Source organism: Boleophthalmus pectinirostris, unplaced genomic scaffold (genome assembly GCF_026225935.1).
Source record: "Boleophthalmus pectinirostris isolate CB_2022bp ecotype Guang Dong unplaced genomic scaffold, ASM2622593v1 HiC_scaffold_20, whole genome shotgun sequence".
Lineage (NCBI taxonomy): Eukaryota > Metazoa > Chordata > Actinopteri > Gobiiformes > Gobiidae > Boleophthalmus > Boleophthalmus pectinirostris.
Window position 1 is genome coordinate 2,132,156 of NW_026571153.1, and position 24,421 is coordinate 2,156,576.

General features: G+C 39.3%; 1 protein-coding gene and 1 long non-coding RNA gene across 6 annotated transcripts; both read right to left on the bottom strand.

Annotated features, from left to right (window-relative positions):
• LOC110172763 (butyrophilin subfamily 2 member A1-like) lies at positions 1-4,314 on the bottom strand. Of its 3 annotated transcripts, none has more exons than XR_008632625.1 (3): positions 4,155-4,314; positions 153-1,607; positions 1-110 (listed from the first exon to the last, which is right to left on the bottom strand). XR_008632625.1 is itself a non-coding variant. In XM_020938696.2 (2 exons), the coding sequence occupies exons 1-2, from the start codon at positions 4,216-4,218 to the stop codon at positions 928-930; spliced, it is 744 nt and encodes a 247-aa protein (XP_020794355.1). In that variant the 5' UTR covers positions 4,219-4,314; the 3' UTR covers positions 8-927. The 3 variants fall into 3 exon arrangements, 1 of the variants encoding a protein (XP_020794355.1); XR_008632626.1 differs by having other exon boundaries at positions 44-110; positions 235-1,607; XM_020938696.2 differs by having other exon boundaries at positions 8-1,607.
• A 1,377-nt stretch (positions 4,315-5,691) lies between these two features.
• On the bottom strand, positions 5,692-17,099 carry LOC129409869 (uncharacterized). Of its 3 annotated transcripts, none has more exons than XR_008632628.1 (5): positions 17,016-17,099; positions 16,804-16,895; positions 16,636-16,702; positions 14,328-14,389; positions 5,692-6,571 (listed from the first exon to the last, which is right to left on the bottom strand). It is a non-coding gene; the product is annotated as an uncharacterized LOC129409869 (long non-coding RNA). The 3 variants fall into 3 exon arrangements; XR_008632629.1 differs by having other exon boundaries at positions 16,632-16,702; XR_008632627.1 differs by lacking the exon at positions 5,692-6,571 and having other exon boundaries at positions 13,273-14,389; positions 16,632-16,702.
• Positions 17,100-24,421: the final 7,322 nt, after the last annotated feature.

A 24,421-nucleotide genomic window follows, 5' to 3' on the forward strand; every position in this document is an offset into this window, starting at 1 on the left:
GACCAGAAAACCCACCGCACGCACCAAACCTGCAATCTTTGCTTTATAAATCCCACCTGCAACTAGAATTTGCGCAAGTAAACCCACGTCACGTCACGCCCTCTCCACACCTCCACCTCACCATAAAAGGGACAGACCGCACCCCCTCACACCTCCACCTCACCATAAAAGGACAGACCGCGCCCCCTCACACCTCCACCTCACCATAAAAGGACAGACCGCGCCCCCTCACACCTCCACCTCACCATAAAAGGACAGACCGCGCCCCCTCACACCTCCACCTCACCATAAAAGGACAGACCGCGCCCCCTCACACCTCCATCTCACCATAAAAGGAGCGTGGAAAGTGACTCATGAATGTGATTTCCCCTTAACATGAGTCGATAATCAGTGGGTTTGACCGAGACATACTGAGTATCGCTTTTTCCCCCCCCGTGTCTTCAGACTTTGCATAGAGCTTACAGGAAGTCCCGAGTTGGCGTAGAGTTAAGCAAAGCACCACGCTTTAGCTGAGTTTCATAAATACCGTGGTTGGCGCGTACGCAAGGATTTTTGCATCAGCGAGTTTTATAAATGAGGCCCCAGGATTCTTTGGTCTTTCCACGTCTGACCTTGTGCATCTGCGTCTTTGGTTTTAAACTCCTCACGCCGCAGATTTGGCAACAATCTGATCTCATTAAATCGTGCAGTGGACCGACGTGTCACGATAATAATCACGATATCGCCTCATCACTCAGAACATGAAAACATGTACCACAGTGATACTTTTTCTCATAGTCAAATTTGAGCTGCAGCTTTTACGGCTTGGTTCGTTTTGTTTAGTTTTCCTTTTTTTTCATGCTTATTTCTCCAGAGCAGAGTAATGTGCTTCTAAATGTTACGGCGAAACAAAAATGTCCAGAGTTTAAAATGAAGAAAGTCCAAACGTCATCCACCTTTTCTCGATTCATTCATCGAGTCGTCTACTGGAAGTTCGGTTTTCAGGAGGTTTTGTCCTTCCGGCCTGTCCTCAGACCGATCTGTGCTTTCAGGCTGATATTCGACGTCTCGCTTTTGTCGTTTGCAGATTCTTTTTTTCATAACGACAAAAACAACAACAGCAACAACACCGATAACAAGAACGAATGAGATGATGATCGCTAGACGAGATCTGACGGACGTTGGAAAGGGGTCGATATTGTCTAGTTCAGGTTTCGTCTCGTTTTCCGTGTCGTTTAGAAACACTTCTTCCGGCGAACGGACGATGAGCGTGACGAAGGCCTCCCTGCGCAGATTCGGGACGAAGCACTTGTACGTCCCGTTGTCCGACAGCGCGACTCTCCGGATCCTCAGCGACGCGACGCCTTCCCGGAACTGCTCGGGGAAAAGCTGCGTCCGGTTTACAAACTCCGGGATTTTCATGTCGGTGTCCTCGTGCCATTCCGTGTAGACGTGGACGAACGGCACGATCTTGAGCGGGTCGGACGGGTGCGGCTTGAGCTCGGTGCGGGACCACTCCACCGTCAGCGGGGCCAGGTTGAGGGGCGGGTCGCAGCGGCAAGGGAGGACGACGTCATCGCCCGTCGACGCCAGCACGGGCTGCGGCTCACCGATCAAACGAGTCTGAGCTGAAACAGAAGAGACGACAGGAGGAATGAGGACGGGAGTGAAAGAACGAAAACTCTGCACAACGGGAACGGTGTTAATCCACGTGTCATACGTTTTTCAAAATAAAATAAAAAATAAGAAAACGAAAAAACAAACAACTATTTTCTTCACTATTTGTCTCCAAAAACAAAATGAAAAAACAGAATGATTTGTTTTTTCAGTTTTTCGATTTTGTGTTTAAATGAAAAATGGAAAAAAAAAAAACAGATAACAGTGCGTCTCAACGACAGGTGCGTCTCAACGACAGGTGCGTCTCAACGACAGGTGCGTCTCAACGACAGGTGCGTCTCAACGACAGGTGCGACTCTGTGACAGGTGCGACTCAACGACAGGTGCGACTCAACGACAGGTGCGACTCAACGACAGGTGCGACTCAACGACAGGTGCGACTCAACGACAGGTGCGACTCAACGACAGGTGCGACTCAACGACAGGTGCGACTCAGGGTTTGGTAAACACAAGTTTCCAGAAACAATAAGAATTATTAAAGAAAAACTGATTTTTCAGCTCAAATTTAAGGCCACAGACGCTAAACTCCAGAGACTTGGTGAACCCAGTAAACATCAAGAGAATTTCATGAAATTTGTCACAGAACTTTACTTCGGCAACACTGATACTAGGTACAGACTGATTTACAAAAAGCTGAGCAACTGATGCGCCCTAACGCACAGTGTATGAGTCAATCCTGTCGTCTAGTCGTCTGGTTATTGCAGACATGTGCGTAATCTGTGTGTTTTTACTGACACCCTTTAGAATAACTTATGCACTGTTAAGATCTTAACGGTTTAATCTGTTCTCAGAATAAAACATTATGTTATGTAAGAGCAGGGAGGTTCAGGTGTGTCTCGATTTGCATCGGCAGTTTGCTTTAGCCCCATTTGCAATTCAAAACCCGATATTTCAATGGCAAATGAAGTACAGCAAAAGCTCCCTCTGAAAACTTCACGTTTTGTTGTGCACTGTCTCTGTACAAATAAAAAAAAAACATATTTTATTTTGTTTATTGCCCCAGTTTTTCTCCGTTGCACTGTGATAAAAGTAGAAATAACTGCTTAGATGTTTCACGCTGTTAAAAAAAAAGTCTCATTACAGTTTAAATCAAACTCATTTAAGATGAATTAAAAACATTAAATTTCAGATTCCTGTTAGATTCCGCAACATTTTAATAACTTTTTCCCCATTCCAAGAGCCTGATTATTTTGTTTTAAATTGTTAATCTAGGGCAGGGAGCTCCTTTTCCAAACAGAAATGCCAAGAGAGCGACTCACTTTAGTGATCACAAGAAAATTTGTAAATATAATATTAGATGGGCTACAGTTTGATGACTCAAACATTTACTATCAACTATTGTCCATTTATTAGTGCACAAAGATACTCATCACATTTACAGTGCTAATAGGAGACTCATTAAATCAATATTTGGTGAGTCAACAGTATTTTACTCAGAAATACTTTGGAAGGAAGTGGAGAGATACTTGGAAGAGGGTTTGTTCCTTGGAATTTTGGTGGTCGGTGATAATAAAAGAAAAATTAAGGAAAATCATTATGCACCAGAACATTTTCTTGGAGTTTTGGTCATTTTAAGAAGCTTTTCTGTAATTTTAACAAAACAAATTACAATATACGTCTCTGTTAACTGTAAAATTGGTCAAAAATAGGAACACTCTGGACATTTCTTGAATAAAACTCAGACAAATCAGTGGTTGTGGTTTCCCTGTGACTGTTAATCGCTCTTGTCTTAATGTTTCATCATTCTGAAGCTTTAGTTTAATTCAAAAGCTGAAACTATGAGGAAAGGAAAAGGAAAAGGGTGTGGGACAGCCCCTGGGAGATGAGAAGAAACAAATGAGAAAGATAAACTCACGTGTCTACAGGGAAATCATCTGAAGTTAAGCCAATTAGTTTAATTTACAAATCTTGGATCTAAGGACAGTCTGGTTTTGAGTCTGCGTCCCCTGTCCCAGCAGATTTATACAAAAACAGCAATTTGTCCCAATTTTATACAAGAAATGTCCTTATTTTTTCTCATTTGTTTGGGTAAAATACAAAAAATCTGCTTAAAAACGACCCAAACGAAAAAAAACGTGACTATACTGACTCACATATTAGTCATAAATGGGCCGAGCTCAGAACTATTTTCCTTCATCACAATTTTATTTTTTAACAAACACCTCAAACCGGGGGAAGGTCCCAGTTTGTAATTGGGGAAATCCGATCACCCTAAATTAAATCATGACCCAATTTTTTGATAGACGTGAAGGGTGACACGTGGGTGACACTCATTTTGACACTTTCTCACGATAAACGTAATAATTCACTCAGTTTAAGTTGTTAAAACACAACTTAACATAAAATAAACATTAAAATCATTTGGTTCGTAGATTAAGAATCGACAGTGCGCACGGTGAGTTTTGGAGACAGTTTTCTTAGCGTTCGCGTTCGTTACGAGAACAGATCGAAGTTTGATCAGATAAAATGAGTAAAAAGTAAATGTTTTCCGCTCTTACCTCGGACCAAAGGGCTCAGACAAACGGACACGATCCACAAACAGAGAATGAATGACGCGGACATGTTCCTCGCAGACGTGGAAGAGCGTGGAGCTGTTCTCTCTGTGCGCTCTGAGAGACGAGTGGCACTTACGCACTGACGTACTACGTTAATATTGGTGAGTCATGTGACGTTGACGTCACGGAAAGATGGGGCGTGATGCAACTCTCGGCTGAAAAAAAAAAAAAAAAAAAAAAAACACGCGTTCGCCATGGTAACCACCAAATACAGCTCTAAAATCTTCCAAAACAAGTGGAAAAACACACACACACAAAAAAAACAAAAACAGTATACCGTGGAAAAGCATGGCACGACTGAGGGACATGCTGAAATAAGATAATTTACCATGTAAAAATATTTAAAACTATCGAGCGATGTTAGACTTACGGCAAACCGAAAAAAAAAAAAAAAAAATAAATCAAAGCCTTTTTTTTTTTTTTTGTTGCCTTTTTCGCCTTTTATATTATAGTATACAATAACAAAGAGTAAAAAAATAAAATAAAAATTGTAATAAACTTCTAATATTACTACTACTACTACTACTACTACTAACTACTAATAAAAAAAAATAAATAAATAAATAAAATAATAATAATACATCTGACTTATATAGCTCTTTTTTGGACTCTCCAAGACACTTTACAAACAAATAAAAACTGACACTGTAATAAGTATTAATAAAAAATAACAAGAGCCTGGTATCATTAAGATAGAAATGTATGTACAGACAGTGTTGGGGAGTAACAGATTACATGTACCGGAGTTAAGTAATCAGAGTACAAATGATGAGTAACTGTATTCAGTTACAGTTACTGTTTCAGTGAGTGGGAATTGGATTACAGTTACTTTGTTGAAATAAATGGATTACACAGAGGGATTTTACTGTTTTCACATTTCGGGCTAAATCCCCAGGTCTAAACTAGATGTAACTAGATCTAAACCAGGTCTTAAACCAGGTCTAAACTAGATCTAAACCAGGTCTAAACCAGGTCTAAACCAGGTCTAAACCAGGTCTAAACCAGGACTAAACCAGGACTAAACCAGGTCTAAACCAGGTCTAAACCAGGTCTAAACCAGGACTAAACCAGGACTAAACCAGGACTAAAACAGGACTAAAACAGGACTAAACCAGGACTAAACCAGGTCTAAACCAGGTCTAAACCAGGTCTAAACCAGGACTAAACTAGATCTAAACCAGGTCTAAACCAGGACTAAACCAAGACTAAACCAGCACGAAACCAGGACTAAACCAGGACTAAACCAGGTCTTAAACCAGGTCTAAACTAGATCTAAACTAGATTTAAACCAGATCTAAACCAGGACTAACTAGATCTAAACCAGGTCTAAACCAGGTCTAAACCAGGTCTAAACCAGGACTAAACCAGATCTAAACCAGATCTAAACTAGGACTAATCCAGGTCTAAAATCAGGTCTAAACTAGATCTAAACCAGGTCTAAACCAGGTCTAAAACCAGGTCTAAACTAGATCTAAACCAGGTCTAAAACCAGGTCTAAACTAGATCTAAACCAGGTCTAAAACCAGGTCTAAACTAGATCTAAACCAGGACTAAACCAGGACTACACCATGCTATCAATAATATTTTTTATTTGGTTCAGTAAAGTCTGGGCTTTTTATTTTCTTTTATCAGATAAAACATCTTAAGTGAAGATTTCCTCGTCTTTGTTTCTCTACAGCAAATCAAGTAATCCAAAGTAATCAGATTACATTACTCACTTTAAGTCATTTAATGGATTACGTTACAAACTACATTTTGGTGTGTGTAATCTGTAATCTGTAGGGGATTACATTTTAAAAGTAAACTTCCCCAACACTGTGTACAGTAAGTAAAAAACTAATATCGTAACATAATATATCACAGTTAAATACAAGATGATAATTACAAACATCATTTGTTTTTCCTGTCTGTAAAATGTCTGTAAAAACTCCACCGAATTTTACATACTGGAATTTTGCAACCTCAGCTCCTCGGGCAGTTCCCCCGAGACTGTTTAGAGCTATTTCCTTAAAAACAGGTAACCCAAGTTTACTCACATGTCTTAACCCGTGTGAATGTTCACAAAAAGTACAGATGTGCCGATTTCAATTTCACAGACGTCTCGAAGGCGAAACCGACCTGTTGAGAATAAAACCCAACACTACTGTTTTCCCGGACGCTGTGTATAGAAAAGTAGAGTCTGTGGTGTTTCTGGATCACCAGGACCCTCCTCTTGGGATCCTCACACAGATCCTGTCATCATCAGAGCTTTTCCCACAAAAAAACAAGTCGTCCAAACTGAAACCAGACACGTGATCAGGCTTCAGGGAAGTGACGTTATGTTCTTCTTCACCAGCCCCTCCTCATTCAGACTCAAGTATCTGCAGTGTTGGGAAGGTGACTTTTAAAATGTATTCCCCTACAGATTACAGATTACATCCCCTAAAATGCAACATAATCCATAAATTACTTAAAGTGAGAAATGTAATCTGAATACTTTGGATTACTTGATATTGTCGTGTTTTTTTAAACGACATGAATGTACCAAACACATCCTGAAAATTCTTGTTTGTTCTTCAAATTGTCTGTTGAGTTCAAGTCTCTGTGAACAGACTTTTGTTTTACTGTAGAGAATCAAAGACGAGGATCTGAACATAAGATGTTTTGTTTGCTAAAAGAAAATTAAAAGTCCAGACTTTCCTTAAACATATTAAAAGAAGAATCATTTCTATATGAGATCACTGCTGCCTTCATTTATGTCCACACTACTGTTAGTTAGGGTCACCAAACGTCCGTATTTTGCGTCCTGTCCTGGGCGTCGGGTTTTTTTATAAAGTGATGCAAATGTCTGGGTTTTCAGTACCGTTCATTAAACTGAGCGTCTCTCGTAGCGTCTGTGACTCAGAAGGAGCGAGACACAAACAGTCAGTCTGCAACATATCGAAGCACAAATGCACATTTAACAACGACTTGTACAAGAAATTCTCCGTTTTCCGTCCCGGTCGGGACAAGTGTGAGTCCATGTGCACAGGTTGAGGTGAGAGGACAGTGTCCCTCGTTTATCGTGTTCTAAAAATAACCTGCGATAGATGAAATCCACAAAGTATTCAACTTTATATTTAACAATTATTCTATCTGTTTTAAGGCTGTAAAACCTCAGCACAAACTTTATACACTTTTCTCAGACAGGACAGGTGCAACCCTTTTTACATTCTTCTTAAAACTTATTGCTGCTGTCGTCATGTTATTTTCCTCCTTCGTAACAAACCAAAGATTCTTTTATTCTGTAATGGAGCCTACAGAGCAGAGAACTGCACGGGTTCATTTTTGGAGACTTCCAGTACAACACCGCACCCGCCAGGACAGGACCGCACCTGCCTGTTAACCTGAGATTATATCAAACTTTTGCACTGCCTACGCCACAGACTGAACCAAGACTAAACCAGGACTAACCCAGGACTGACACCGGACTCAGAACGCAGGAGAAAGGACCAATGGAGAGCTCCACAAGCGCGGCAGTTGCCCGATCGGACAAACTGCTCGACGTTTTCTCTTTTAAGTCCAAGATTAGTCCTGGTTTAGCCTGTAAAGTGTCCGGGTTTTCACAAATGGAAATATGGTCACCCTACTGTTGGTGTCATACTGTTTATTTAAAAAAAACTCGTTACAAACATAAAGGTGCCAGCCCAGTAAAAATCAGTAATATTGGATGTTTTTTTTCTCAAAATGATGCAGAATCAGATTATTAACAACGACGATTATTAACGACCTCGTCCACTGTGTGACCGACGCCACCAACATGCAGGGCCTGCAGGGTTTAACGCTCAATTCCAATTTTTTTGTGAAATCCGATGTTTTTTCGAGGTCGTTCACATTTCCAGTTAAATGTGACTTGTATGTGACTCCAGTGTGAACATTAAACGGCCCAAAAGTGTCCCACATGTGACACTGGAGACACGACGACGTCAACCGCAGCGAGCGTCTCTGTGTTTACAGAAGTTGTCCAAACATGGACGCAGCATCGAGCACCTGGAGATTTTAAAGTTCCTCTCGTACCGGAGCCAGAACATGAACAACTTACTTGTTTTAAGGAGGAGATTGAGAAGGAGAAGGACGAGGTTTTTGGTCGTGGTGTTTTGTGGTTCAGTTCGTTGAAAGGAACGTGTGGATGTGGAGACGGAGCCAAGAGTGGTGAGTGGTGATGTGCTTCACTTCAGTGACACAGAGTTCATTAACAATTTTCGCCTACTTCAGTGCAGAATAGTGACGTTTGTGTCTTGTTGATAACGTGTAGGTGGATGAATGCACTTTGTCCGTTCACACTGAAGTCACATGTCAAAAGATCAGATATGTATCAGTTTCAGGAGCACATATCCAAGTGTCCTGGGTCACATTTGAAAAAATCAGATCTGTGTGGTTCAGACTGACATTAAAAGATCAGATACAGGAACATAGGGGCCAAAAATTTGGATTTGGGTTTGCAGTCTGAACGTGGCCTATGTGAAACAGATATATGCTTTTAAGGAAATTCTTTTGCAGAGGTCAAGGTTTTGTCCTTTTAAGGAATTTATTTACAGAGCAGCAGCAGCACAGGAGGCGGCTTTAGCTGGAGCCAAACCAAACAGATTTGCCAGTGATTAAGATTAAGATTAAGATTTGGCTGTCATATCGTCACAATGAAGGAATGCGGTGACACTTCAGGGAGGATCCAAGGCGTGAACCTGAACATATTATTTGCATGTTCATATCTGGGTGAGGGAAACACAGGCGTTCAGAATGACTGATGTAAGTCCTGTGTAACTGTCGGCGTCAGGGACAGTGATCTGACCCAGAGCTCTGTGTTAGAATTCTATAGGCGAGTTTCAGCTGACGTCGTTGTTATTAAAAGCCCGCGTTGCTGCTGGGAAATATTTAGGTCGGAGGCAGAAACACGGTAGCGTCAAACACAGTGCGTAACCTCGCGTATTTCTCCCCGATAATGGTAAATTCCTGCTGCATTATCAGATGCACAAATAGAAACACGGAAGAAGGAAAATGTCTTTTTCATATTCTGAGTGAAAAGAACCACTAACGGTGAATTAAACGACTTTCAAACATCCGCAGAGCAAACGTAGAAGATCCTAACAAACCGTGGACTCCAACAAGTTCAACAACACATCCGAGACTCTTGGAGGTTTTCATCTTTTCTGCTGTGAATGGCCCAGGAGTTTCCACCAAGTCATTGTGGATGTCGCCCAAGTGAATATTTGTCCAGGTAGTTGACGATTCTGACCAGAAATTTGGTTTGGTCCAGGTTTTGTCGGGGTTGAAAAGGATGATTTGTCGTCCATCGATGCTTATGACCAATTTCTGGTCAAATGGTCTTGGGTCCTCTGCCGTTAGAGTGGATAAATAACCGGGATCAATACCCTTTACGTGTTTTCTCGCTCCGTCCGTCATGTTGAATTAGTGTTTTTTGCCGCCGACCAAAATAATTCCCAGACATTCAGTGTTGTCAACGATTCCCGAGATCGAGGATTTAAAGTCGGAACAAAGAGAATGTTTGGTGAATTTTATCTCGGGGAAAGACGTTATTGTTCTTCTTCCTACGGGATTTGGAGCATTACAAACGTCACGACCAAACAGCAGCGACTGGTTAAATAAAAAATGTACCCGCCTACTGTCGAGCGAACGAATCGTAACTCTGCGAGGCTGATGAATCAGACGATGTCACTGCTGCTGTGAGCCACAAAATGTTGGTTTTAACTGGCTCTACATGATCCTGGTGCTTGTTTCTTCGCTTTGGTTTTTTGTCCGTTATTCATCACATAAAACCCGGCGTGAAACCTCTACACTTTTTTTGTGTGTGTCAATTTTGCATGTTTTTTTTTTTTAAGAAGGATGCAAAAAAGGGTTGCACCCGTCCTGTGTGAAAAAAGTGTATAAAGTTTGTGCTGAGGGGTTTTACAGCCTTAAAACAGACAGAATAATTATGAAATATAAAGTTGATACTTCGTGGATTTCACCTATCGTGGGTTATTTTTAGAACGTAACCCCCGCGATAAACGAGGGACCAGTGAACTTTCACTTTGCAGTCTGTGCACATGCCTCCACACTTGTCTCGACTGGGATGGAAAACGGAGAATTTCTTGTACAAATCATTTTAAATACACATTTGTGCTTCGGTATGTATGGAGTAAGAAAGCTGTCAAAAATATTCGTGCGCGTAAAATAGAAATCCGTGCATATTTGGCTGTAGTTGCGCATAAAATAAATATTTGTAAACTCTCAAATGAGTCCAGTCGTACATAAAATATATTGTATTTTATCCATCAGAATACGAATTGAAAAATTACGACGTCATGAATTACAATCACGAAATGAAAATTTACGATTACGCTTTCATCAGTACGAATACGAATTCACAGACGGAACTTTACTGTCAAAAATACGTCATCACTTCACAGACATTATTCATCGAGCAGAAGAAACATCGATCAAGATCAAGACTGTGCAGCTCAAGTTTGTAGCAGAGTAAAAACAGAGTAAAAGCACAAGAAGCTACAACAGAACAACAAGTGGGTTAATTAAAATCTATTGTAAAAATGTCTTGAATTCGGGAACCGAACGCTGCTGTGTAATATTGTGTAGAAACACCTCCTTTGAACGGGAAATTGCACCTATATGTTAGAAAACATAGTGGAGCCAGTTGGAAACATCAGACGTAACGTTATCCCAGGGCTAATTAACAAATATCAGGTTCTCTGTATGTTTAGATTAAAACATTCACGGACTACAGCCACTCTGTTTTTACTCTGCTACAAACTTGAGCTGCACAGTCTTGATCTTGATCGATGTTTCTTCTGCTCGATGAATAATGTCTGTGAAGTGATGACGTATTTTTGACAGTAAAGTTCCGTCTGTGAATTCGTATTCGTACTGATGAAAGCGTAATCGTAAATTTTCATTTCGTGATTGTAATTCATGACGTCGTAATTTTTCAATTCGTATTCTGATGGATAAAATACACACAGTATATTTTATGTACGACTGGAGTCATTTGAGAGTTTACAAATATTTATTTTATGCGCAACTACAGCCAAATACGCACGGATTTCTATTTTACGCGCACGAATATTTTTGACAGCTTTCTTACTCCATAGGTGTGTTGCAGACTGTTTGTGTTTGCTCGCTGCTTCTGAGTCACAGACGCTACGAGAGACGCTCAGTTTAATGTCTCCAATGAACCGTAATGAAAACCCAGACATTTGCATCACTTTAATAAAAAAAAAAAAAAAAACGGACGCCGAGGACAGGACACAAAATAGGGACATGTCCGGGGAAAAACGGACATTTGGTCACCTACTTTACAGTCTCTCCTTGCCCATTTTGTGCAGAATTGAGGAGAAGGTATCAAGGAATCAGCAAGGAAAGAGAAACGAGACTACAAATCATCTCATCTGCCACTTCGTGAAACACTTTTTGAGGTTTCGAAGTCATTTGTGGCGTTATTTTTGGTAGAATTTGATGAGTTGAGTGAAGCTGCGTGTTACTTTCCACTAATGTTTTCTGCTTTCTTGAATTAGACTTTAATCTGAGCTTTATTTTTAACACAATCTGATCAGAACGGACAGATTTATCTAGAACTACAACAGGTGAGCTCATTTTAAAGTCTTTATTTGTTTTGAGGAAGTTGGACAATATCACAGAGTTTCCGAGCTTGTGTTTTCCCTGGAGAATCCCATCGTTTATACATCGTCAGCTGAACCGACGGGTATTTTGTGTTTAGTTTTTTTGATCCCTTAATTACACCTTTATTTAATTATAGTTTATATATAGTTATAGTTAAAGTCACTGTCATTCAATGCAAATCAAACTCAAGTCTAGGCCGTGCTCAGGAAACGTTGCTCATCTCAGACAATTCCAATAAAAGTGAAGATGTTTTGTTCAGTTCTATATAAAATTACAGCCCATAAAAGCCACGGCTGCTCTGTTTGATTTCCATGACGCGCGTCCTCAGTTTTATTTATAACAATGTCCATTCATCGGTCTCTGAAAAAATACTGAAAACAAATAAAAGGCTTGAATGACGTTGATCAGATAAAGGTCTCGCCTGCAGTACAAAGTGTTAAAGTGTTTTCCTCCAAACAAAGGCTTTGCAGCAGCTGCGTTTACAGGAAAACAGGAGCTGCAGCAACAAATGAAGATCTTATTTTCCACACAAACAAGATTCATTTACAGTTTTTCTCGGTCGTTTTGTAACATTTCTCACAAGTTCACACAGTTCTCAGCAGTGTCGGGGAGTAACAGATTACATGTACCGGAGTTATGTAATCAGAGTACAAATGATGAGTAACTGTATTCAGTTACAGTTACTGTTTCAGTGAGTGGGAATTGGATTACAGTTACTTTGTTGAAATAAATGGATTACACAGAGGGATTTTCCTGTTTTCACATTTTGGGCTAAACCAGGACTAAACCAGGTCTAAACCAGGACTAAACCAGGACTAAAACCAAGACTAAACCAGGACTAAACCAGGACTAAAACCAGGACTAAACCAGGTCTAAACCAGGACTAAACCAGGACTAAACCAGGTCTAAACCAGGACTAAACAGGTAAACCAGGACTAAACCAGGACTAACCAGGACTAAACCAGGTCTAAACCAGGACTAAACCAGGTCTAAAACCAGGACTAAACCAGGTCTAAACCAGGACTAAACCAGGACTAAACCAGGACTAAACCAGGTCTAAACAGGACTAAACTAAACAGGACTAACCAGGTCTAACCAGGACTAAACAGGTAAACCAGGTCTAAACCAGGTCTAAACCAGGACTAAACCAGGTAAACCAGGACTAACCAGGACTAAACCAGGACTAAACCAGGACTAAACCAGGTCTAAACCAGGTCTAAACCAGGTCTAAACCAGGACTAAACCAGGACTAAACCAGGTCTAAACCAGGACTAAACCAGGTCTAAACCAGGACTAAACCAGGTCTAAACCAGGACTAAACCAGGTCTAAACCAGGACTAAACCAGGTCTAAACAAGGTCTAAAACCAGGACTAAACCAGGATTTAAACCAGGACTTAAACCCAGGTCTAAACTATACAGTGTGACACTAACAGTAGGTGGACATAATTTAAAGCAGTGTCTCATATAAAAATCATTTTTCCATCGATAATATTTTTAATCTGGTCAAGTAAAGACTGAACAAACCACGAATTTTCAGGATGTTGTTGCTAAATTCATGTAGTTTTAAAAAGCATGACAATATCAAGTAATCCAAAGTATTCAGATTATGTTACTCACTTTAAGTAATTTAATGGATTACGTTACAAACTACATTTTGGTGTGTGTAATCTGTAATCTGTAATGTGGATTACATTTTAAAAGTCACCTTCACAACACTGGTTCTCAGACTCTTAGGCTACGTTCAGGCTGCAGGGTTTAACGCTCAATTCAGATTTTTTTGTGAAATCCGATGTTTTTTCGAGGTCGTTCACATTTCCAGTTAAATGTGACTTGTGTGTGACTCCAGTGTGAACATTAAACGGCCCAAAAGTGTCCCACATGTGACACTGGAGACACGACGACGTCAACCGCAGCGAGCGTCTCTGTGTTTACAGAAGTTGTCCAAACATGGACGCAGCATCGAGCACCTGGAGATTTTAAAGTTCCTCTCGTACCGGAGCCAGAACATGAACAACTTACTTGTTTTAAGGAGGAGATTGAGAAGGAGAAGGACGAGGTTTTTGGTCGTGGTGTTTTGTGGTTCAGTCCGTTGAAAGGAACGTGTGGATGTGGAGACGGAGCCAAGAGTGGTGAGTGGAGATGTGCTTCACTTCAGTCACACAGAGTTCATTAACAATTTTCGCTGACTTCAGCGCAGAATAGTGACGTTTGTGTCTTGTTGATAACGTGTAGGTGGATGAATGCACTTTGTCCGTTCACACTGAAGTCACATGTTAAAGATCAGATATGTATCAGTTTCAGGAGCACATATCCAAGTGTCCTGGGTTATGTTTGAAAAAATCAGATCTGTGTGGTTCAGACTGACATTTAAAGATCAGATACAGGAACATAGAGGCCAAAAAATCTGATTTGGGAACTTCAGGCTGCAGTCTGAACGCAGCCGTTAGTGTGTCAACAAGTCTTACCAAAAGAAAGGAAACATCTGCATCTGTGGTGGGTCACAGTGCCCCACAAGGACAGTTAGTCCCTGAAATGAGCAGAGCAGCTCTCATCAAAACAGGAAATAAAAAAAAAAGAAAATGAAAACTGTGGATAACGGCACAGAGAAACAATAACGGTATTTTCCCATTAAAATACCAAAAAATATCCGAGGTAATCGGTGTGTCAATCGTTCATTCGTTTTTCAAAATAAAACCAAAAATAAGAAAATGAAAAAACAACTATTTTCTTCATTATTTGTCTCCAAAACCAAAATGAAAAAAACAGATAATGATTCTCATTTTTCAGTTTTCAATGAAAAATGAAAACAAAAACAAAAAAACGGATAACGGACTGAACCAGGGCTAAAACAGGACTAACCATTTTCAGTCCTGGTCTGGTCCTGGTCTCAGTCCCAGTCTGGTTCCGGTTTGGTCCCAGTCTAGTCCCAATCTCAGTCCTGGTCTGGTCCCGGTCTCACTCCCAGTCTCAATCATGGTCTGGTCCTAGTCTGATCCTGGCCTCAGTCCTGGTCTCAGTCCTGGTCTCAGTCCTGGCCCTGATCCTGTTCCTGGCCTCAGTCCTGGTCTCAGTCCTGGCCCTGATCCTGTCTCAGTCCTGGTCTCAGTCCTGGCCCTGATCCTGTCCTGGCCTCAGTCCTGGTCTCAGTCCTGGCCCTGATCCTGTTCCTGGCCTCAGTCCTGGTCTCAGTCCTGGCCCTGATCCTGTTCCTGGTCTCAGTCCTGGTCTCAGTCCTGGCCCTGATCCTGTTCCTGGTCTCAGTCCTGGTCTCAGTCCTGGCCCTGATCCTGTTCCTGGTCTCAGTCCTGGTCCCAGTTCTGGTCTGGTCCCGGACCTGGATCAGGCATTGCAGTTTAAGTCACGTAAACGGGAAACGTCCACTATCAGTTTTTTTTTTCAATTTTTCATTTAAACACAAAATTGAAAACTGAAAAAATCAATCATTATCTGTTTTTACATTTTGGTTTTGGAGACAAATAATGAAGAAAACGTTTTTTGTTTTTGTTTTGTTTGTTTGTTTTCTTATTTTTGCTTTTATTTTGAAAAAACAAACGAATGAATGGCACATGGATTCAGGTCGTTTATTTGTTTCACTTAACAACCAGGCTTTTATTTGAGACCAAGTGGGATAATTTCTTCCTCACTAAAATCTTGCTCAACAAAACTGGGAAAATATGGTATATTTAAAATGTTTAAGGCAAATCTCAGAGGAGGTGTCTCTTTTTTACATCTCTTTATAATAGTTTCAGTGAAGCTGAGGCTGATCAGACTCAGCGCAGAGAATACAACCTCTCCACTCCGAGTCACACGACCAGACTGACCTGAAGTCAAACTGCACGTGTCGCTGTAAACATCAGACTCTGTGGTGTCACTGCACTAGTCATGAGATTTTAGTAAAAAAAAGCACAAAAAACGGGAAATGGAAGTTTGAGCCACAACCACGGCTGGACCAGACAGAATTAGACTCAGTGTTTATTAGGTTTTGTATTCACCCTGTGTGTGTGTGTGTGTGTGTGTGTGTGTCTGTCCACCAATGATAATTCCACCATTTATGGACTGATTATCACCAAATTTGGTACATGGGTCAAAAAAGTTTGGTGAGGATCCGAGGTCATTTGAGGTCACACGGGTCAATTCAAAGGTCACACCATTATAAAGGTTAAAGGCAATTTCATCAATTTCTGAACCATCTGTTGCCTAAAATATTCACTCAAACATCACACAAGTTGACACACACATAACCGGGGCACACTGGATGTTACAGGTTGAAACCGGTCAAGGTCACCTGAAGGTCAAGGTCACCAAGGTCACATATGTGTTTTTGGTCATAACTCTACAAAGGATGGAGCTCGAGCAACAGGAGTGTCTCAAAATCTCAGAAAAATTATGATCTATGTCGCCGTGTGTAACTAGGAATAACGGACCAGACACAGGCAGCTCCCAGAAGTAATAATGTGGTTAACTTTTATTTCCCGACTCCTCAGAAGAGAGCAGCATTAATTTTGGTTTGATTTGGCCTTTTTTGGAAGATTACTTAAATGGTTAACAACTGTCAGGATTCACAATATCTGGCTTTTTTTTTGTCTTTGTTCCAACAAAAATGTGTTCTCTCAAAAATAAAATAAAACACTAAATAAAAGACAACAGTAGTGGGCTTATCCTACAATAAACCAAGAATAAACACCACTTAGTATCCATTTCAATTGGCAAGTACACAAAATAAAATTACATTAGTCATTAACACTGTGTAACGGTCAACTTGAACTCACTCACAAAATGGCTGACAGACTGTCCAGACCAACCCAGCACTCTGAAGGACGTGGACACTGCTCTCTCCCCTCTACATTTACAGAACATAAAACATTTGGTCTCACATAAAAAAATACATAAACAGTCCTAAACAGTTCTTTACATTACATATTATTCATATTTAACACTCACGAATTCACGCAGAACAACTTTTCCCCTACGTGAGCAACTCAGCAGGATCACACTTTTCAGGACGGCAAGTCAATCTACATCAATCTTCAATTCTACGAATCAATACAACAACAATCTTGAGATATGAGGCTCATTAAATCATTGTCTAACAATATCTAAGATTATTTTCCTGTTTCGCAGTCATTTAAATGTTCATTTTTACTAATACACACCGTTTTATGTCAGTCTCTTGTTGAGGCACTCAGCCTGTTGTGCAGTGATGACATCACACGCGCTTCTTCTAACAACCACCCAGTCACCCAGCCTGACCACACTACCCCCTACAGGTTACACAGAGAATTGCAGCCATTTCTAAAAACAGTATTTTATAGTCCACCTGGCTACATCTATTTATAATTCTGTATTTGTTATAGTAAAATATGAATAGTTTTCTAGATAATCACTAATTATAACAGTTCCTTTCTCTTTCAGTGTTGCTGTTAAAATTCTAATTGGAACAAAAATAATTTCCATTTCTTGTTTATCAGGTGATACACGACACACTGATCTACAGTCACACAACGAACACACACACAACTCATGACAAATCATGACATGTTGGTTACACACGAGTAAACACAGACGTTCTCATGTGTGACCAACATCACACTAATGTTCACGGGCCTGTACACATACACACGTTGTATTGTGGATATAATGATCATGTGATATGGGCTGGACTCCTCATAAACTGTTTCTGTGCTGAATGATCAAAATCTACACGGGCCCCTGGAGTTTAAATGGACCCGGTGTTTAATTGAAACCAGGCTATTATTTGGTATTTTACAGTAACAGTAACTATTACTAAACTATTATTACTAAAGCAGTGACTCTCTGCGGCCCCTGAGAGCCGGACCGAGGCTCTGCGGCCCCTGAGAGCCGGACCGAGGCTCTGCGGCCCCTGAGAGCCGGACTTTTAGGAGACGATCAGTTTTGAATGAAAAAATGCATTTTGCTCAGATAAAATTGTGTTTTGGAAAAATAAAACAGTGTTCAGGATTTTGTGTTGTTTTGTAAAAGTCATTTTTTAAAACGATTAAACTGTGAGCGACACTTCAAAGTTTCCTTTTATTTACACAAAAGATAAAGTCTGTTCTTCATTATTTTTCTTGAGTTGGTTCATCTCAGTGCATCAGGCTCATTATATAACAAACTCCTTACTCCTGACTCGAACTAGGAAGTACGAGCACATGTGCACATAAGTCCTGGTTTAGTCCTGGTTTTGACCTGGTTTAGTCCTGGTTTAGTCCTGTTTAGTCCTGTTTTAGTCCTGGTTTAGTCCTGTTTAGTCCTGGTTTAGTCCTGGTTTAGTCCTGTTTTAGTCCTGGTTTAGTTCTGGTTTTAGTCCTGTTTTAGTCCTGGTTTAGTCCTGGTTTAGTCCTGTTTTAGTCCTGGTTTAGTCCTGGTTTAGTCCTGGTTTAGTCCTGGTTTAGTCCTGTTTAGTCCTGGTTTAGTCCTGGTTTAGTCCTGGTTTAGTCCTGGTTTAGTCCTGTTTTAGTCCTGGTTTAGTCCTGGTTTAGTCCTGGTTTAGTCCTGTTTTAGTTTAGTCCAGTTTTAGTCCTGTTTTAGTCCTGGTTTAGTCCTGGTTTAGTCCTGGTTTAGTCCTGGTTTAGTCCTGTTTTAGTCCTGGTTTAGTCCTGTTTTAGTCCTGGTTTAGTCCTGTTTTAGTCCTGTTTTAGTCCTGGTTTAGTCCTGGTTTAGTCCTGGTTTAGTCCTGTTTTCCTGTTTTAGTCCTGGTTTAGTCCTGTTTTAGTCCTGGTTTAGTCCTGGTTTAGTCCTGGTTTAGTCCTGGTTTAGTCCTGGTTTAGTCCTGGTTTAGTCCTGGTTTAGTTCCTGTTTTAGTCCTGGTTTAGTCCTGTTTTAGTCCTGGTTTAGTCCCTGGTTTAGTCCTGTTTTAGTCCTGGTTTAGTCCTGGTTTAGTCCTGTTTTAGTCCTGGTTTAGTCCTGGTTTAGTCCTGTTTAGTCCTGGTTTAGTCCTGGTTTAGTCCTGTTTTAGTCCTGGTTTAGTCCTGTTTTAGTCCTGGTTTAGTCCTGGTTTAGTGCTGGTTTAGTCCTGGTTTAGTCCTGGTTTAGTCCTGTTTTAGTCCTGGTTTAGTCCAGTTTTAGTCCTGGTTTAGTCCTGGTTTAGTCCTGGTTTTAGTCCTGTTTTAGTCCTGGTTTAGTCCTGGTTTAGTCCTGGTTTAGTCCTGGTTTAGTCCTGTTTTAGTCCTGGTTTAGTCCTGTTTAGTCCTGGTTTAGTCCTGGTTTAGTCCTGGTTTAGTCCTGTTTTTAGTCCTGGTTTAGTCCTGTTTTTAGTCCTGGTTTAGTCCTGTTTTAGTCCTGGTTTAGTCCTGGTTTAGTGCTGGTTTAGTCCTGGTTTAGTCCTGTTTTAGTCCTGGTTTAGTCCTGGTTTAGTCCTGGTTTTAGTCCTGTTTAGTCCTGGTTTAGTCCTGTTTTAGTCCTGGTTTAGTCCTGGTTTAGTCCTGGTTTAGTCCTGGTTTAGTCCTGGTTTAGTCCTGTTTTAGTCCTGGTTTAGTCCTGTTTTAGTCCTGGTTTAGTTTTTAGTCCTGGTTTAGTCCTGTTTAGTCCTGGTTTAGTTTTAGTCCTGGTTTAGTCCTGGTTTTAGTCCTGGTTTAGTCCTGTTTTAGTCCTGGTTTAGTCCTGGTTTAGTCCTGTTTTAGTCCTGGTTTAGTCCTGGTTTAGTCCTGTTTTAGTCCTGGTTTTAGTCCTGTTTAGTCCTGTTTTAGTCCTGGTTTAGTCCTGTTTAGTCCTGGTTTAGTCCTGGTTTAGTCCTGGTTTAGTCCTGTTTTAGTCCTGGTTTAGTCCTGGTTTAGTCCTGGTTTAGTCCTGGTTTTAGTCCTTTTTAGTCCTGGTTTAGTCCTGTTTTAGTCCTGGTTTAGTCCTGGTTTAGTCCTGGTTTAGTCCTGGTTTAGTCCTGGTTTAGTCCTGGTTTAGTCCGTCATATGACTGAAAGGTTTTCATTCGCTCTCTTCTCTTCTTCTCTAATTTACATAATGAATGTCTCTCTCTCTCTCTCTCTTTTTTAATTTTAATCTTTAATTTTATGATGATTATTTATGTTTCAACTAGTTTTTTTATTGTGATTTAAACGTTTTTCTTCTTCTGTAAAGCACTTTGATTTACTTTGTGTACGATTGTGCTGTGCAAATAAACTCGCCTTGACTTGCCGACGCACAAACACTGATTATAAAACGTTTACATCATAATTATGTGACAAGTGACTCAGCAGATGTGTTGGGTTTTTTTTGGTCATTTGAAGCATGACACAGCAAGAAACATTTTTTTGCAATTTAAAGCATGACGCAGCAAAAAAGAAGAAGTGACCTGATAAAAACACGATGTAATTTATTGCACAAGAAACTGTTCAAAAGATCTGATCTGTTGAACTCAGAACACATACTTCTACTTCTTCTTCTTCTTCTTCTTCTTCTTCTTCTACTTCTTCTTCCTTTTATTATTATTATTATTAACATTATTATTATTATTATTATTATTATTATTATTATTATTATTATTATTATTATTATTATTATTATTATTATTATTATTATTAACATTATTATTATTATTATTAACTTATTATTATTATTATTATTATTATTATTAACATTATTATTATTATTATTAACATTATTATTATTTTATTATTATTATTGATTATGGTACAGAGTAGTGATGTAAAAACAAGGTTATAAATGTAGAGTGAGACATAAGAGAGAAAGAGAAAAGAGAAAGAAAAAAGACAAGACAGAGAAGAGAGAGAGAGAAGAGAAAAAGAGGAGAGAGAAGAGAAAAACACAACAGAGAGAAGAGAGAAAGACAAGAGAGAGAGAAGAGAGAAAGAGACGAGAGAAAGACAAGACAGAGAAAGAGAAGAGAGAGAGAAAAAAGACAAGACAGAGAGAGAGAGAGAAGAGAGAGAGAGAAGAGAGAAAGAGAAGACAGAGAGAGAAGAAGAAAGAGAGAGAAGAGAGAAAGAGAAGAGAGAAAGGAGAGAGACGAGAGAAAGAGAAGAGAAAGAGAGAATAGAGAGAAAGGTGAGAGAATAGAGAGAAAGGAGAAAGACAAAAGAAGAAGAAGAGGAGACAAGAGCGAAGAGAAGAGAGAGCGAAAGAGAAAGAGAGAGAAGAGAGACAGAGAAGAACAAGAGAACGAAGAGAGAAACAAAAGTGAGGGAGAAGAGACAAAAGAGAGAGGAGAGAGAGGAGAAGAAAGAGAGACAGAGAGAGAGTGAGAGAGAGAAGAGAAAAAGACGAGAGAGAAGAGAGAAAGAAAAGAGAAAGACAAGAGAGGAAAGAGAAGAGAGAGAAAGAGAAGTGGAAATAAAAAGACAAGAGAGAGAGAGAGAGAAAAGAGAAAGACAAGAGAGAGAAAGAGAAGAGAGAGAGAGAAAGAAAAGAGAGAAGAGAGAGAAGACAAAGAGAAGAGACAGAGAAGAGAAGAGGGAGAAAGAGAGGAGAGAGCGAAAAGAGAGAGAAAAAGAGAGAAGAGAAAAGAAAAAGAGAGAGAAGAGGAGACAGAGAAGAGAGAGAAAGAAAAGAGAGAGAGAGAGAGAAGACAGAAGAGAAGAGAAGAGAGAGAGAGAGAGAGAAAGAGAAGAGAAAAGAAAAAGAGAGAGAAGAGAGACAGAGAAGAGAGAGAAAGAAAAGAGAGAAGAGAGAGAAGACAAAGAGAAGAGACAGAGAAGAGAGAGAGAAAGAGAAGAGGAAAGAAAAAGACAGGAGAGAGAAGAGAGATAGAGAAGAGAGAGAAAAGAGAGAGTGTGAAGAGAAAGAGAGAGAAAGAGGAGGAAAAAACCAACAAAAAGAATAAATAAAATGACACTGGTCTGGGGATTATAATTTATATTTTTCCACACACGGGTTTTTCTGTGGGTGGATTGTTTCTAGAATCATATTTTATTATAATTTTTTATTTTTTTACACTGAAATTACAAGTTTCTCGTTTTGCTTTTTGCTTTTGTGACGACAGAATTTGACCAAAATGATTTAAAAGTTTTACATTTGTCCAGGAGGTGGTGCTGTAGAGGCAGGTCAGGGACAGGAAGCGCGATAGTGATCTGAGGTTTTGTTTATCGGACAATTTAACTGTGTCTTTTTTTTTTTCTTTTTTTTTTAACACTAAAATAAAAGAGAAAGATCGTGGGAACACTCACATTTAAAACCACCACTTCACCACTTCACCGTTTCACTTTGGTTGTCACTTCGGTTTCACAGCAGAAGGAGGCACAAACTGAAAATGTCACCAATTTTTTTTTTTTTTTTTTTTTCTAAAGCAGTGTGACATTTCCTTTTATTCTTCATTTGCATTTGCGTTTTTTCTTTGTTTGGTTTTGGAGACAAATAATGAAGAATATTGTCGTTTTTTTTTTAAATTACTTTTGGTTTTATTTTGAAAAACGAACGACTGAACGAACGACGCACGGATTCTCGCCTCCTCTGCAGAATGAACTTCTCAGAGCTTTGAATCGCGTCGCAGCTTCTCACCGATCCTCTGAAGTTGTATTTGGAGTGATTCGCGCAGGTTTGAGGAACTTATTTTCGAGACGCCGTGTCGCCGCCGCCGCACGCCCACTACTTGATGAAAAGATTAACTGGAAAGCCCACATCCAATATATACATCATAAAATATCAAAAAGTATTGCAGTATTAAACAAAGCAAAGTACAAAACCAAAATAGAACCATTGATAAAACCTCAAAAAAGAGCAATAAGAATTATTGGTAACACTTTATAATAACTACACCTTATTTAGCCTTAATAAAGCATGAATAAAGACTTAATTAATACTGAACAAAGACTTAATTAATAATGATTCACGCTTAGTAAATGTTTAATAAAGGATAATTCGTGTTCACTTTAGAAAAGCTCTCAGAAAGACTGAACTAACAGACAACAGCTGCCGGAATGATCATTGTATTGCATTATTAGTAAATCATTCTCTCGTAGTTTATTAATGATTAATAAATGCTCAAATGGTTAGTTCATGAGTAATTAAGTATGAAATAATTATGAGTAACTATTTACAGCACAGGCAAATGAAGTGCAAGTGCGAATTAAGGTAGTAATTAAGTAGTTACTAAGCGTGAATCATTATTAATTAAGCCTTTAGTTCATGCTTTATTAAGGCTAAATAAGGTGTAGTTATTATAAAGTGTTACCGAAGTATTTATAATGTCAGATTTCATGACCGCACTGTTTATTCACGCCGCATTACTCAAACTGAATGATTTGATCTGCACAAGTCAAGTATAAAGCTAAAAATAAGCACTTACCAAAAAATATCCAACTACTTTTTTGTGAAAGGGAAGGAAACTATAACTGAAGAGGCTTTTTGAATTTTAAATTGCCTCGTGCTCGAACAACAAGAAAACGTTTTTGTGTCTCTGTTTGTGGTGACAAATTATGGAACAACTTGAAAATAGAATTAAAACTTTGTTCAAATATAAATGTGTCCAAAAGGGCAGTTAAAAAAATTGATTATTTCAAAATACTGTGCAGAAAAAAATAGTGCTTAGTTTATATGTGAGCATGTATATGTATGTATATATGTATATATATATGCATGGGTATGTATATGTGTATATAATATTTATGTATATATTATATCTGTGTATATGATGTGTACTATATCTGTGTACATAATAAACATATATTTGTTGTTAGATTTGTAATGCAGTGTGGGTATTGTACAATTACTGTTTATATTGTAGAGGAAATGAGAAGTCTGTATGTTCTTTGTTCATTGACGGTAGAAAAAAGGGGTGGGGTTAAATGAGTATTTACTTCCTCCCACTCCTTTTTCAGACACAAGGAAAATTCGACATAACATTTATTTTGCCTGTTATTATAGAATAGAAATATTTACTTTTTGTGTTATATCTATGTATTTATGTTTTTTTATTTATGTTCTATGTGTTACTGTCTGAATAAACATTCATTCATATATTTTCTGAGTCAGTGAGACGTGCAGCGTTCAGCAGTGCAGTGTCATTCTCATATGAATGAAAAAACTCCCTGTTCGTTGGTGTGAAGTGCATGTTTCTGTTGAGTTTCCCGTGTTTCAGATTTGTTGGTGGTGATGTGTCATGTAGGACGCAGCTTTAATAAACCTAATGTTTAGTTTTAAACGTGGTGTCTGCGTTTCTTTTGAATGTGCATCATTTTATTCAATCATCCCTGAGGTTCATATGAAGCAAAGCAGGAAACCACAGAAGAACATTTACATTTTCTTTAGACAGCGCTCCCTAGAGGCCCTGGCACAGGTGTCTGTGCACATGCCTGTACAACAAACTCTAACACAATATGTGATGTTTAAAAACAGAACAGATCAGACAGAGCAGTGCCTCCAGTTAGAATCACACGCCCATCACATCAGCTGCAAAGAGTCAACTTTGACCTGAATGATATTTATAATATTATTATCATTCAGGTCAAAGGTGACTCTTTATTATTATATTATAATAATATTTCAGACAAAGCAACATGGACATAAACACCAGGATCAACAGTGCAACTTTAAAGGAGAATTCTGCAAAATCCACTTTTTGGAGCTTTTACCATGTTATAATGTTATGTTGT

Excerpts from the sequence above, each read along its gene's own strand:
- LOC110172763 (XM_020938696.2), bottom strand. The coding sequence starts at position 4,218 with ATGTCCGCGTCATTCATTCTCTGTTTGTGGATCGTGTCCGTTTGTCTG. Across the intron at positions 1,608-4,154 it reads TCTGAGCCCTTTGGTCCGAG|CTCAGACTCGTTTGATCGGT; the intron begins GTAAGAGCGGAA and ends CTTCTGTTTCAG.